Consider the following 16,170-nt stretch of genomic DNA (forward strand, 5'->3'; position numbering starts at 1 on the left):
ACATGATCTATTGAGGTCGCAATCGGCTGGAGAACTAACGGTAGTGTAATCGGCGAAGGGAACCGACGGCGAAGGATGCAGAAAGGGAAGTGGAAGAGAAGGATAGGGATTTTCTTCCGTGGTTTGTGGGTGAGCAATTTGAGTGATGCTGGGAAAAAATTCTGCTTTTCTGGGATTGGTAAGGGCCTTAAAAAAGGCAGGAAGATGCGGTCAAAAGAAGGAATTTTCAGTTTTTTTGAGAGAATTTTTTTGCCTGTGTCACTCACGCACTAGAATCGCTCTCCAGAGTTTGGTTCATTATCTCTTGTTCATTCTTGAAAGTCTTCTCTCTGTGTTCGATCTCTTAGAAGAGGCTTCAGATTGGAACCACGAGCTGAAGCCAGGAGAACATTATCCTATCTTCTTTGTTAATTAACCATCTGAATGCAGGAGAACATAAGCATCTCAGTGAATGGACAATCCCAGGTGCCTCCTGGTTCTCAATTCCATCCAACTGAATTGAAGGGGAGCTTTTGCATTAAGAAGATATGATGTCAAAAGATCGACCTTAACGTCATTCACGATATCGAGCTCAACAGCTTTGCGCCTTAAACTATACAAGCTAAATCATAACTAAAGATATATGCCTTTGGCTTTCAGAGAAGAGCTAAATCAGAACCACCCACACAGAACGATTTGTACTTCTTCAACCATAAAGACAAGAAGTATCCCGCCAGAACTTGAACAAAATGGGCAATCACCATTGGGCTCTAGAAGGCTCCAGCCTCCAAGGCAGAACAAGGTGAAATATGGGGACTTGAAAAGGATGTTTAGATTCTTGCAGAAATGCTTTTTAAAAATATATTTTTTTTATAAATTGAGATAAATTTTTTTTGCACATTTATTTCATATACTATTAAACTATTTTTAAAATTATAATTTAGTTTTCATCTAAATACCATCTTAGATTCTCCCCACATTATCCTTCCCATCCTCCTCCTCTTCTGTTACCCTCATTTTCCCCTGATAACTATTAGATTAAAATTTTAATAGTCTAAATTTAGCATCTTATAAAAATAATGTTATCAAGAAAATAAATAAACTTAAATTATTAAAATGGTCTAAACAATTCACAATTGAAATAAAAAATTTTAAAAAAATTTCTTCATAATAATAGTATGCAGCTAGAATTATTTAAATTAGATTTTAACAGCTTAAACTTATTTATCTATTTTTTATAATAATGTTTATTTTTATAAAATATTAAATTTGAATCAATAGAGTTTTGATCTAATAATTATTTAGAAAAATGGAGGGCAGTGGAAAGGATGAGGATGGAAAAGATAATGGAGAGAATCCAAATCCAAATCCCAAATATGGCAACGAGAGGATAGCGTTTAGAGAAAGACGCTTGTTTAATTAAAATTTTTTTTTTTTTGGGTTAGGACTAATGGTGGTTTAACGGTGGATTTTGGATTAAATGTTGATGGGAAAAACTATTACAGATGGCAGGATCTAATTGAATAACTGGATAATAGATGACCTGAGTTTTCTCTTTAATTGCTAATTTACAAAATAATTAATAACTTAAATAAAAATAATAAAATCTGACCTTATAACCTCTGTTTTGGTGATGAACGGAGAGCTCAGAAAAAAACACCGCCATTTTCATTGTCCTCTATGCTTGTCGTGCTACTCTCTTCCTCTCTGTCTCAGTCCCTTTCAACGGCTCCATTCTTACTATACTCCAAGACTCACCTTCTTCACGTAATATTTTATTGTCCAAATCATTTTACTTGTATGGATTTCTTGTCAGGTTCTCAACCCACCTATCACTACCTTCTTCTTCTCCATCTTCCTGCCGATGTCTCCATCGCTCCTATTTCTGCATTTCTTTTCGCTTTTCTTCCTTGTTTTCGTCTCCTCTGTTTCCGCCCATGGTGCCCACGACAAGGAATGGGAATCTGCTGATGCCAACCTCGATCTTCGCTCCAGAACTTTAATTCTCGCTAAAATCTGGTGCATGATCATTGTGTTTGTTGTGACTTTTGTTGCGGGAGTTTCGCCCTATGTGTTGAAATGGAACGAGGGTTTCTTGGTTTTGGGGACCCAGTTTGCTGGGGGTGTTTTTCTGGGTACTGCTATGATGCACTTCCTTAGCGATGCCCACCAGACGTTCGAGGATTTGACCGACAAGGAGTATCCCTTTGCGTTTATGCTCGCTTGTGTGGGTTATTTATTCACCATGTTCGCTGATTGTGTTGTTTCCTCTATCTTTGCCGGGCAGAATAAGAGATCAGGTTCGGGAGCTGATGTTGAGCTTCAAGGTTGGTGGTTTAGAATGTAGTAAGATCAATATGTGGTGATAATTACGCTTTTTTGCTTAGTTTAAAAGTTAGATCTTCTAATGTAGTGTAGTGCGGTTTGCTTCTTTTTCTTCTTTTCCTGCTGTCGAACTGTAGTGTCTGGCTAAGAAGATTGCAAATTTGGTAGTATCGGAGATGAAAAGGGTGATGATGTTAGGCTTCTATTTAAGATTCATAGTTCTTTAGAATTTATAAAATAATGGGAACAGCATATGGATTTATCAACTTCTAAATTGTAAGAACACTTACTTAGGTTTATGAAGTAAAAGAACATCGTAGTTATTCATTTTATCATGTAGATTTTAAATAATAAAAGTGGAATTGTTATTATGATGGTTTGTTCATGTCAAATTCATTACTTATGGTGATCCGTAAGTGAACATAAACATTCATGCGCACGACAACTTACTGTTCATTTTCTTCAATCTGTAAATAAGAAAAGTTCCTTCAAGATGGTAGAAGGGGAACTTCAATTGAGCCAGAAACCAACTTGTATGTGAATATCCTCAGATTCTCCTTTTGTCTCCTTCAAACACCTGGCAATCATCCATTCTTCTTGTTATATTTACAGGTGATGAAATGGCCAACGGAAGTGCCAACGTTCGCACTTCACAATCACAATACAAGGTAACAAATTTTGAATGATAGAGGTTCCTCCTGAGCAAAGTCTTCTACTGGGAAAACTTCTCCTTGGCTCTGTCATCATGTATTTAGTTGCAGTTTCTGGTTAACAGGTCCATGCTGGTGCCAATCACCACTTTGCCAATCATGTTGCATCTGCCAGTTCACTTGGAGATACCATCTTGTTGATTCTTGCCTTATGTTTTCATTCTTTGTTTGAGGGCATAGCCATTGGAGTTGCTGAGAAAAAAGAGGATGCTTGGAGAGCTTTATGGACAATCTCTATGCATAAGATATTTGCAGCCATTGCCATGGGTATTGCTCTTCTTAGAATGACCCCAAATCGTCCCCTTTTATCATGTGCAATCTATTCCTTTGCTTTTGCCATGTCCAGTCCAGCTGGTGCGGCAATCGGAATCATCATAGATTCCACAACACAGGGTTCTCTGGCAGATTGGATCTTTGCTGTATCAATGAGTCTTGCTTGTGGAGTTTTTATCTACGTATCAGTAAATCATCTATTGTCAAAAGGATTCGCACCCCAGAAACCAGTTCAAGTTGACACTGCTTATTTCAAGTTTATTGCTGTGTTGTTGGGCGTTGGAGTCATAGCAGTTGTGATGATTTGGGACACTTAAGCTCTCTTCGAAGCAAGATGCATAGCTTAGTTCTGAGATGCATTAAAGTCAAATCCAGTATTCTGTGAATTTCTAGCATCTCTTCCTCGTTTCTTTATTGAAGTAATATTACTATTAGGCTTGTAAATCTAAGATAACCATGCATTTTTACTGTGGTGTCTAAGGTTGATCTCTTCTGTAATATTGCATTAACACAAAGTCAGAAAGTGAAAGTAAACTACAAAGCTTTCTCTATGAAGAATGCTTGAAGACAAGCTTTCTTTTTTATTCTCTTAAATTGCCATGCTGAAAGGAGCACATTCATCTTTGATTTTCTTCAAACCATCGGGGATCAGTTGTTAAGTTGTCAAATCAAAACTAATCAGATGGTCCCATGCCTTGCAAAAGTTATTTTTCTTGGTGAGCTTTGGCTGGAGGTGTTGTGAATAAGTCACTCTACTCTGGTCCTTTCTTTTTGTCTGACTGATCCTGACATGCATAGCCGGACCTTCAGAATAGAATAACAACAAAGTAAAACAAGAAGATAAACTTATCTAACCTAATGGTATGAATTATTAACTAGAAAATCACAATCTTATCACTATCATGAAAATCACAGTTGGTTTTGTTAAACAGGATCTATCGATACTTTGATGAGCAGGTCCTCTGTCTAATTGAAGGCTCTGAAATGCAGACCGACAGCTAATGCTAGCAGGGGCGCTGAATATCCTATTCTTGATGGATTTTCCTTGAGGAAGCACGGCTTGCCATGTTATATCTAAACCCTGTTCAATAGTGATTGGGATTTACCATATTATATCTAAACCTACTCATCCATGAGTGGGATTTATCCAACAATAAAAATAAAGATACTATTTATATTAAATTCTTTATATTTATCACATCAACTTTTCTAACAACATATGACTCGTGTGAGCAGAAAACTTGATGTAAAGAATATAAGGAGTTTGATTTAAGTATTTTCTAAAATAATACTTCGATCCTTAATGTAGAAACCAGGGGAAAAAAACAGACCGGATCGGTCGATTTAACTGGAAAACTAGTGAACCGGTAGCTGGTTCGATCTGGTTTGCTAAAAAAATCACTAATGGATTAAACCGTTTTTAAACTGGTTCAATCTGTAACAACCGATCAAAACCAGGCAACCTGCCGGTTAGAGGGGTTGCTTGGTTTGCAATATTTTATTTTTTTAACCTTCAGCCCCCCGAAACGACGCTGTTTAACATTAAAAATTAAAAAAAAAATCAAACAGCCAGGTCAAAAACTCGAAATCAAAGGCAAGGCTCCTTGCTCACTGCTCAACCCTCATCTTCAATTTTGGCTTTTCGCCATTATTCTTCCCTCCCCAAATCAAAAATCCCTAGTTGAATCCACCCTCATTATGCCAGAGTTTTCTTCGCCGTTGGAGGTTTGGGGTCTTTGTGTCACCTCGTCTAGGTCAAAAGAGGAGGCTGTCGTGGTTCAATCAGATCTGCATGTCATAGCTGCAGGTGGTCACCTCTAGTTATCGTTTCTTCTTCACAACAACAAAATCAGTGTCGCAGCCACAAGTGGTGGCTTCTATCAGTTTTGTGCTCTTGCTCTTGTTGTCTTGTTAGTTATTTTCATTTAGTTAGACGTGGATAGTTGAATGTACTCTACTTTTTCCTTCATTGGTCATGCTTTGTGCAATTGTTCCAGTTTTGAGAGTGAGGCTGAGATATGTTCCAATAATCAAAGTCTGTTGATCTTTGCTGTTTTCTTTTCCTCCAATATCAGAGTCTTTTTCCGTTTTTCGCACATCTAAGGCTAAACTGAAAGACTAAATTTGATTTTTCTAAATAATGAATCTGAACACTGAAATAGGTAGCTGAATTTGTCAATAATTTGCTGTTGTTCTAGTCGTGTGAGACTACTATATGAAATCTGAATTTGTCAATTTGATCTTTGAAGTTGAAGAATAGTCAAATAGGTTGCAATTGTTTTATTCTAATAATAGGAATGCATTTAATAAATGTCATGAATCCAATCCAGTGCAGAGACAAAGGGGAATCATTACCTTGTAGTCAAATACCTTGTCCACAATAGTCAAATAAACTGCAAGGCAGATTTTTCGATTTGATTCATGACATTTATCTAAAGAAATCTCATGCCCACAATAGTCAAATAGCCATTTATATATCTTGAATTTTATTTTTAATTAGTGATGTTATGTCACTCGAGCTAACCCCACAGTAATGACCTCCCAATTGTCATATTTGATCTTTGATTTTTTGATTTGTTATTTAGTAACAGTGATGGATATTTCAAGTAATCCAGGTTCAAAAAATGACGATGTGACTCCTAATATGAGATCTTCCACTCCTAATACTGAAACTTTCACTCCAATATCCACTTCTTCATTACGTATCAAAATGGATCCCAAATGGGCACATGTTGCATACAAAAAAGAGAGGACACAAAATATATATACTTGCCTTTTTTGTACTAATAGTTATAGAGGAAGTGGGATAAATAAGATGAAGTAACATCTTGCTGGTATTACTGGTCAAATAGCTTCTTATACGAACGTTTCATATGATGTACGTCATAGAATATCTGAATCTTTAAAAGAATGTTCAAAGAAAAAAGCTATTGAAAACTTAGAAGAGGATGTTGAAGAAACTCATATTGATCCATAAATTATCATGAGTCCTTCAAAGAAGAGGAAAGCTATTGGGAGTATGGACAATTATTTTGCTCCTAAGACAACTCTTGATTACCAACCAAGTATTAAAAGTGCATTAGTAACTAAAGAAACAAAACATAATGTGAAGATGTTGATTGCTAAATAGGCTATTGTGAATTACATTCTATTTAATGTATTTGATTGCCTTTTATTTCAAAAAGCTATGGATGGAATTGCTTCAATTAGGCCTGGGTTTAAAGTCCCTACTGCTTATGATTTCAAAATCAATTTATTGAGTGATTGGAAAAAAGAATATCAGTTATTTATTGATTGCCATTGTGCTAAATGGAAAAACAATGGCTGCACACACATGGTTGATGGATGGACCGATATTAGACAACACACTTTGATAAATTTCTTAGTATATTCTACACACAGTATGGTATTTGTGAAATATGTTGATGTATCAGATCTAGTCAAAGATGCTAAAATTTTATTTACACTATTCTGTGAAGTCATCAAGTGGATTGGTCCTAAGAATATCATTCATGTAGTGATTGACAATGCAGCCAACTATATAGCATGTGGCAAGTTGATTAAGGAGAAGTATAAAAGCATTTATTGGTCACCTTGTGCTGCTCATTGTTTTGAATCTTGTATTGAAAGACTTTTCTAGCATGCCTCATGTACTAGACCTTACATCAAAGACATCAAAGATAATCATCTTTGCATATAATCATATGGCTGTCTTATCCTGATTGAGAAAAAGACCAAGTTGGAAAGAAATTGTGCATCCTAGTCCCACAAGATTTGCGACTATATTTATTACATTGCACAACATATATATGCACAAAAATGACTTGCAAGCTCTAGTTGTTGATAAGCACTTTGTGAACCATAAATTATCAAAGACTGAAGCAGGATAAAATCTTAGTGCGATCATATTAGATAACCGGTTTTGGAATTACTGTTATGAAGTTGTAAAGATTGTATTTCCTCTTATAAAATTATTGCGCATTGTGGATTCAGATGAAAAGCCTTCGTTGCCTTGTGTTTATGAAGGCATGCAAAGAGTAAAAATGGCAATTAAGGAGATGTTTAAGAAGAACAAAGAGATGTATAAGCCTTATACAAGCATTATTTAAACTCGATGGGACAGGCATTTGAAAACCAATTTTCATGCAGCATTGTACTTGTTGAACCCTGCAATCATATATGGTCCAGACTGTCCTAGCAAGTCAAAATTAATGATGGCTTTGATTGATGTGGTGGAGTCTTACTCAGATGAAGATGTTGATGGCTTCCTGGTAATGAAACAAGCAATTACTTATCGTGAAGGCAAGGAATCTTTCAGTAGATCTACTAAACCAGAACTAAACCAGTTTAGATCCTCATGTCAAAAAGCTACATAAAAATTAGACCATTATTAGTGTTAATACTTTATAGTATATTCATGGTTTATTTACTAATTCTTTATAATATTACAATACTAAATGTATTTTATTCTATAGATGAGTGGTGGACATATTATGGTTGTTTAGTTCCAAAATTGTAGCATGTTGCAATGCGTATTCTTAGTCAAACTTCTATTTCTTCTGGTTGTGAGAGGAATTGGAGCTTGTTTGAAAGAATTTATACAAAAAAAAAGAAACAGATTGGAACATAAAAAGCTAAATGATTTGGTTTTCACAAATTATAACCTGCGATTAAAGCATAGGTAATCTTGGAAATACTAAATACTTTTAATCTTTTATTTTAATTAACTTATATTTAATTGAATTTTTATTTGTCATTAAAGGAGTACATTGAAGAAGAAGAAAAGTTATGATCCAATTGATTATGAAAACATTGATATGGTGGACTTTTAAATGACTAAAGAAGATCCCACCCCAGAGTTTGATGATAGAGATATCGCTACACTTGAAAGTGTTCTTAACAATAAAGGCACTGCAAATTCAACAACTCTTGATAGGGATAATGAAGGCTTATATATATAATTAGGACTCTATTAGTATTCTTAGATGAATATATAATTATTTGCATAATCATTAATATTGTTATTGTCTTATTTAGGTGGTGAAGATATGGTTATTACTAATCCTCCACCTTTGCACGATAATATTGTTACTCCTACTTTTCCTCGTCCAACTGTTAACATTTCAGTCCATGCTCTCGTTGATGATTTTGATTTTCATAGTCATAAAGATGTGTATTTTATTAATATTTGCTTGGTACAATCGAACATTTAAACTACTTTTGGAACTTCCTATCTTTTTTTTGAGTGATTATTACTTATGAACTTTGTTCTATTTTAAGTTGTGAATTAAATTGTATTATTTTAATATGGCCAGTTTGACCCCAATCTGACCTCCGGTTCAATTAGTGACCCTTAACCTACTGTCTTGATCGGTTTAGTTCTCAGTCCGGTTTTTGTTCCTTGGTAGAAAGTAATTGTTGAATTGATTTTGGTTCTAAATGTAAGATGTATTTTTTATATTTATTAAATTTTTCTTAATTATTTGCAATTGATACTTTCTAAACCATAATCAAGTAGGAGAGTAGGGAAAAATATTAAGAAAAATGATTATGATGTTTTAAAAAAACATGTCATATTTTTTATAATTAACTAACTTACCTAATATAATCAAATTAATTAAATATGTTTTATATTAGGAACTAGACAATTAACTCTATTAATTAGTGGATTTTGACCTGAATATTTTTGCCAGCAAGTATGAAATATTTTAAAGGAGGCATTTTTATTATTTCATTGTCATTTATGTGCGTACTTGGGTTCTTAAAAATAAATTAAAGCCTTTTGGGGCCGAAAAAATTCCGAGGGAAGCTTTTCAATAAGTTTACTGTGAATCAGATACTACCCGGTCTTAATTAGAAGAGCTAATTGATTAATTTAAGGAGATTAAAAAAATAAGTTCAGTTAGTTATTTATAATAAATAAGTATTGTCTTCTCTAAAATATCCTTATTAATCAAGTTTATTAACTGGAACCACTATTATTAGAAGTACTACTTTGAAAAAAAATACTATTATATAAATATAAGAAATAAAATAGATTAAAGTGTTATAAAGATCAAAATAAAAATCAAACGAGATCTTATATTAAAAAACAGAAGTAGTAATTTTCTTTTTGGTTTGAAAAATCAAATACGCATTTGAATGTTCATTTATCGCACGTGCGGGTGCGGCGCTTTTGATGTTCAAAATCCCGCCAGCCTCGCGAACGCGGAAGGACTGCATCATCGTCGTTTTTGGTCTCCTGATTGTTGATAATAGTTCAGCATCTGCCATTTTAAGAGTTAAATTTCTTTTTGGTTTGATTGCTCGCTGAATTAGGGTTTTCAGAAGGTTTAGTTTCGCTGTGTTCAGAACCATGAATGTGGGCGATCTTAACAAGGTCTGGGAGATCAAAGCTCTCAAGAAGCCTGGACAGGAAGATGCGAAGAAGATGTTGGAGAAAATTGCCAAACAGGTCCAACCCATTATGCGTAAACACAAATGGAGGGTCAAAGTCCTTTCTGAATTCTGGTGAATAACGTTTTTCTCTCGCTTTACACTTTTCCCCGTGTTTTAGTTGTATAGAGGAACTTTAGAATACAAAATACATTGGGTGGGTGGGATGATTGTTTTCTTTTGGGAAACACCGATGTATTATGACTTGCAACATTTCAAGCTTTCTTCTCTCTTTCTGCGGGGCGATTCACTGTCCTTATGGAAAAATGTTAGTCTACTCATCGAATGATTTAACTAAACTTTGAATGGGTGTGGGGAGAATTTGCAAGATTTTTTTGTTGAGAGGGTATGATTGCTGTCTTCAGAAATGAGAAATGCGAAATAACTGACCCGTGTTTGCTACCGTAAACTAGAACCACGACTCTGGTTCACCAATTTGATTTTGCTTTAACAATTGAAGTAGCCTCTTTTTCTTTTTTTTGCGTAGTTTAAAGGATGGAAACAGTGGGTCGCTGCTTATGCCGTATGCTTTATTTTAAGTACCATAGGCTACCTGTAGTTCAAGTCTCTTTCAAATTGCTGCGATGAAAGGAATTCTGATTGACTTTTGTAAACCTGCGTTGCTTTTGATTCCATATGTTATAAATAATGAATTAATCAATGTAATTGTAGCCCGAACAATCCGTCTCTTCTGGGCTTGAATGTTGGAGGTGGTGTACATGTGAAGTTGAGGCTGCGAAGGGCAAACAGGGATTGGGACTTTTACCCATTTGACCAAGTTCTGGATACAATGCTTCATGAGCTTTGCCATAATGTTCATGGTCCTCACAATGCCAACTTTTACAGGCTTTGGGATGAACTTAGAAAGGTTTTACTTTTACTTATTTCCCACATAATGCATATGTAATACGGTTGTTCCTCTGTATTGTTTTGTGAAATTATTTTCAGTATCATGTGGAACCGTTGCTCTGTTTTGAAACAATTACCTTTGGGGTTATATGCGTTTAAGTGTGACATTTTTTTCAAAAAATATTTCTGCCCGATATTTGTTAATTTGCCATACACGGGGTTTGGCCATTGGGTTTATTATCAGTAGTGCGGTTCCGTGCAATGATCAGATTGCTATTCTGTGACTCAAATTTCTTCATTCCCAGACTGCATACTTTCATTGATGAAGATCTCAGTTGTACTTTGGGCCTTTTTATCAGCTGTGATTGGAAAAAATGTTGAAAAGTGAAGTGAATAGCATATTTCCCTTGCAACTTACCCTCAACCAAAGATCATGTAAGAGACAGCTTGCAGGTGCTGGGTAGATTTATATAAGTCCTCTCCACAGTTACATTTTGAACTTTGTTCTTCTGTTGGAAAAGTTGCCAGAAGACAATGTTAATTATGACAAACCTTGGAAGTTTGAGTATCAGTTCATCCATTCCTCATTTTTCTACCCTCTTTAGATATGCTGTCTTATGATCGTTCTAACATCTGAGAACTTATCTCCAGGTGTTCCTTCCATGTGGAAAATACTATTCTTTATTAGGAAGAATCCTTGTTTTGTGTTTTACCCGGACATGATTTTCTTCATGTGTTGATGTTATCAATGTTGTATAGGAATGTGAAGAGCTGATGGCCAAGGGAATAACTGGGACAGCAGAGGGTTTTGACCTTCCAGGAAGGCGATTAGGTGGTTTATCTCGTCAACCTCCACTTTCATCCCTCCGTAAGGCCACTCTTGCTGCGGCAGAAAATAGAGCACGCTTGGGATCTCTCCTTCCATCTGGGCCCAAACGCCTTGGTGGTGACAGTGCAATAATGGGTGCACTCAGTCCAGTACAAGCTGCTGCAATGGCTGCAGAAAGGAGATTACAGGATGATATTTGGTGTGGTTCTCAATCTTGTGAACTTTCATGTGATGAAGATGCGGACTACAATATTGCTAAGGATCTTGAACATAAGGAGGAAAAAGCAGGATGCATAGAAGAAAGAAATAATTCTACTCTACCTTTGGATCAAGGATCTCGAAAAAGAAGTCGTGATTTGGATTCAAGTTTCAGTGCCTCTCCTGATATTAAATATGTGGATCTAACTTTGAATACAACAGAAATTGAATCCATCAGTGAACATCCAATTAGATCTCAAAGAAGTTGTTCTGAATCAGTGAAGATATCTTGTTCTCGGTCCTATTCTCAAGCAGGGTCTAGTACTTCAGATTTGTCAATTCCATCTTCCAAGCTACTATCTGAGGATAATGAAAAACTTCATTCTGAGGAATCTGACATGTGGGAATGTCTGATATGCACTCTGTTAAATAAAGTAAGCAGCCTAATATATTGAGTTCAAGCATTTGCAGTTTATTATTAAAAGAATTGTACTTTGGCATAATTTCGTCTTAAATTTTACCTAATGGCAATTGGCAAGGTAGTATTAGGTAAGGACTTTAAATCATGAGGACTTTGGTTTAAGGGACATTTTATCTCCTGGATGACAACTAAAATACGATTCCCTTTATAATGGGATATATCCCGTGCTTATATCACACACACACACATATCCCGAGCTCTTGGTGTGCATATTAAAGATTCTCAATTGATCTTTTCCTATAGGTCTGTTAGTCATGGAAGATGTGTTTTTCTGTAGGAGTTGATAGGAACGATTATTGCTAATTGCTAACTCCTCTCTATGAACTTCATGTACTCACTATTTCGAGTGGATAGTCGGGTGGCATGTATAAAGCTACGAAATTTTAGCTTTGTTATCCTCGCATACTGCTTCGTTTGACAGATTGCGTTTTTCCTAGACAATGATTTCCTGTATTGCATTGCTGTTCAATGCTTATGAATAGAGCAACTTGCCATGGATTTTATTGTATATATTGATTGATTGATGATTGATATGGTTTTTTGGACAAATATGTGTTGATATATTGATTACATGCTTGTTTACGTGTTAATGATTACCTGACCTCTGCAGCCATTAGCTCCTATATGTGAGTTGTGTGGAACACAGAGGCCAAAAGATACTGCCACCAAGTACAAGAGCTGGTCTTGTAAATTCTGTACGTTGGAAAACAGTGTGAAGTTAGATAAATGCTCAGCCTGTGATCAGTGGAGATACTCTCATGGCGCTCCTGTGTCAACCCGACCACCCAACCTTGGCACTTGAGGGAAACTATTAATCTGCCATGAAGTCTGTTTTGTCGATGTCTTGAGGAGAACCCTTACCAGGCATGATCTCATGTATGTCCCTCACTTCATGGTGTATGTTTTGATACTGGCTTTTGTCTTTAGAAAATAGTGTAAAGCCCCCTTCCAACGATTTATTTATAATTTGGCCTGGCTCCTCCCCATATAAGCAATTCTCTGCTCATCTTTATGGTACTTTCCCCCTTGAATGGAAAGATGAAAGAACAAAGAACAAGAGAAAGCCAAGGAGGATGCCAACTTCTTTGCTTATGACGATCAATCCATTCTACAACATACAGGAGGGTAAATAAATACTTTCTCCATCCTTTTTTTAATAAGATCCTATTTACTACTTTCATTAGATTAAAAGAAATTAGTTGAAGTATAGTTGAAGTAAGTCAAATGTCATAATTTTTGACAAATATCCAAATTTATCCTTTGATTAGTATGGTTCATTGAGAGGAGCAAGAGAAGGGAATGAAAGAGACATCATTCAAGGGTCTGCTGGGTTTGAGGGGAGAGTAGGGGTTGGAGGGAAGGCGGGGGAGGTTTTAACCTTATCTTGTTTGGTTTGGTTAAAGAAGAGGGAATGAATAGTAATAATCAATTTACCATTTTACCCTTATATTCTAGTTTATATCTTTCTTTATATATTCCCTTCTGTCCTAAATATAAGATCCCTTTTGTAGTGTAATTTACACTGCAAAAAGGATCTTATATTTAAGATAGGAGGAGTATTATATAAATTAATTCATACTTTATTTTAAATACATAACTTTGAAAATTCAGTTAAATCATGTTATGTATGGATTAAAAAAACTGATATAACAAGTTTTTATATTAATATAATAATATTTTAAAACAAATTAATTAACATATTTTAATTTTTTTCACCAAAAAAAAAGAAGCTTTCATATATATCTTAATGGATAAAATAATATATTTGAAGAAAATCAAACTGTTGGCAAAAAGGGAAAAAGAAAAAAAAGAGGAAAATCAAACTGCAAAGATCTATGAAAATATTAGAGCTGGAAGAAGATGATGCATGGTTGCGTGTTGCGAGACGGAGGACGGAGAAGGCAAAGATGCGATGACTGGCAAAATGGAGAGCACCATTCCTATTTCATTATTTAGTTCCTCCCCAAAACTGACGTTTAACTCCTCTTCTTCTGTTTCCCCTTTCTTCCACCATCACCACTATCCCCTTCTCTCTCTCCCAGCCCCTCCTCCTCTAACTCCGTAACCATCTTGTTATTGGTAACGTCTGCCAAGCAACCAAAGAGACTTGCCACCGACAAAACTGCTGCCTGCTCATCATTTTCGTGGGCAATGCTGCTCAAGAAGACAAGAAATAAAGAAGAGAAAAGGCAGGAGAACACTGACAGATCAAATTGGGAATATCACAGATATATAAGAGCAAATGGTCAGAAATATTTGGCTCCCCTCCAAAAAACCCCAATTTGGAGGGGACCAAAATGAGGGTAAATGGGGGGAGAGGGGAGGGGAGGGGAGGGGAGATTTTGGCTCTTCTCTCCTCTAAAATTTTCAACCAAATGAGGGGAGAGGGTCACTTTCCCTCCCTCCCCCCACTTTCTCTTTCAACCGAACACTCTAAGCGAAGAGTAAAATAGTAAAGGGTGTTTTATTTTTCAAATGAGTCAAACATTTAATAAGATGGAATAGTGTTAATGACCAATAGGCGGGATAATATAGATAGGATTGGAGAGAGTACTTTGGGTTGATTATCTAGAGATTATGAGTTGATCTTGTAAGTCAATTAACACATTCGCTTGTTCTATAGTGCTCCAGCAAAGATGTTCTAATCCTTCATTGAGTAATCCTTAAAAATATTGTTCAAATTCTTGACTTCAGTGAAATGAACTGAATCATGGCAATGGCCCCAGCCGCGTTCCTTATCTCTATGGTGTGGCTTTATGTAAACTACTAAATTAATACTCCCCATGTTCTGACTGTATTTATTCTTATTTGTAATTTGTTCAAAAGAACGTTTTATAAATTGAAATGGAGGGAGTGTGTTAGTCTATCTGATGGTGCCGAGAGAGGAGCACAAGTTCTTTTAAAAATTAAATAAAGGCCTTTACTTCAACACCAAGAGATCTCAATGTAATGGTTAATATTTCTTAATTGAGGGGATCCACATCCCTCCCAATGAACTTGGGTCATTAGTTAGTCCAAAGGGCAAAAGACCAAGAAGCACCTGTATTATTTGTAAAGGGAAGGGAGACAAAATGGGGTTTAAAAATTTTATTTTTCTTTTTGGACCAAAAGTGGTTGGTTTGTATATGTTAAAATTATTCATTTTTTTTACGAGACATTGTTTAGTGTAGGGTTTTTAGTTGCGTGATTATGTAAATAAAAAACTTATAAGGACTTAATTTGAGTTTGAGTATATGGACTAAAGTCAAAATTCATTAAAAATGTATACATTATTGGTTAAATTCAGGCTAAACTATAAGGATTAAAATTAAGAATTTGAATCTATAAGGGTGAACGCTAAACTTTGATCAAACTATAAGAATTGAGGCAACTAATATATTTTTACTTAAAATTTCTGTAGAAATAAATAATTAATATCTTAGAAATTGTAAAATGCAGGCTTTTTCTTAACTAATATGCTATAAACAGTAAAAAAATACTGAAATGTTATGTGATAAGAAGTATTTACCAAAATACTATATCAGAAATGTTTATTAAGTGATCAACTATAAAATGATTAATGAATGATTACTTCAACAAAAATTGTTTGTTGGCTGAACGATTTGCAAACTTCATCACTTGAACAATTTCTTCAATATCTTCCACCACCAATGTCTCTCCCTAATAAATGAAAATAAAATGATTTAGATAATGTCTTAGTAATCTTATGAATGAAAAGTTATGAGTAAATAATTGGAGGAAAGCGTTCATAATAATTACATAATAATACTAATGATAGAATTAGTATGAGATGTATTAATTAAAAAATGATTAATGAAATATAAGTAATGATGAGCACTGAAGATAACGAGTTGGGATAATGAGCACAACTTGATTACTTCACACATTAGATACGTGTCGAACGTTTTGGGCAAGGTGAAGTTTCAGCCCCTGAAACTTGTTAGTTGGGATAATGTGTTGCATGTGGGATAAAACATTAAACAACAGGATGGCCACTACTAGATTTGAACATATGATGTTTAATGACGTGTTAATTCAAAATTTGAGAGAGGATCATGTGTTCACTTTCATTGTCCTTAAATTCTTTTTAA

The 16,170-nt window shown here is 35.2% G+C and overlaps 2 protein-coding genes across 2 annotated transcripts; both read left to right on the forward strand.

Annotated features, from left to right (window-relative positions):
- The first annotated feature begins 622 nt into the window (after positions 1-622).
- LOC114712553 (zinc transporter 11-like) lies at positions 623-3,858 on the forward strand. The gene is made up of 4 exons (XM_028897110.1): positions 623-781; positions 1,796-2,306; positions 2,917-2,972; positions 3,080-3,858. Exons 1-4 carry the CDS (start codon positions 623-625, stop codon positions 3,602-3,604), a joined length of 1,251 nt encoding a protein of 416 aa, XP_028752943.1. The 3' UTR covers positions 3,605-3,858.
- Positions 3,859-7,501: 3,643 nt separating this feature from the next.
- On the forward strand, positions 7,502-13,006 carry LOC114712555 (uncharacterized). The gene is made up of 6 exons (XM_028897111.1): positions 7,502-7,589; positions 8,325-8,460; positions 9,606-9,797; positions 10,395-10,590; positions 11,331-12,032; positions 12,690-13,006. Exons 1-6 carry the CDS (start codon positions 7,502-7,504, stop codon positions 12,879-12,881), a joined length of 1,506 nt encoding a protein of 501 aa, XP_028752944.1. The 3' UTR covers positions 12,882-13,006.
- The last annotated feature ends 3,164 nt before the right edge of the window (positions 13,007-16,170 follow it).

This window comes from Neltuma alba, unplaced genomic scaffold (assembly GCF_004799145.2).
Source record: "Neltuma alba isolate B1F8T4 unplaced genomic scaffold, ASM479914v2 tig00011373_pilon, whole genome shotgun sequence".
Lineage (NCBI taxonomy): Eukaryota > Viridiplantae > Streptophyta > Magnoliopsida > Fabales > Fabaceae > Neltuma > Neltuma alba.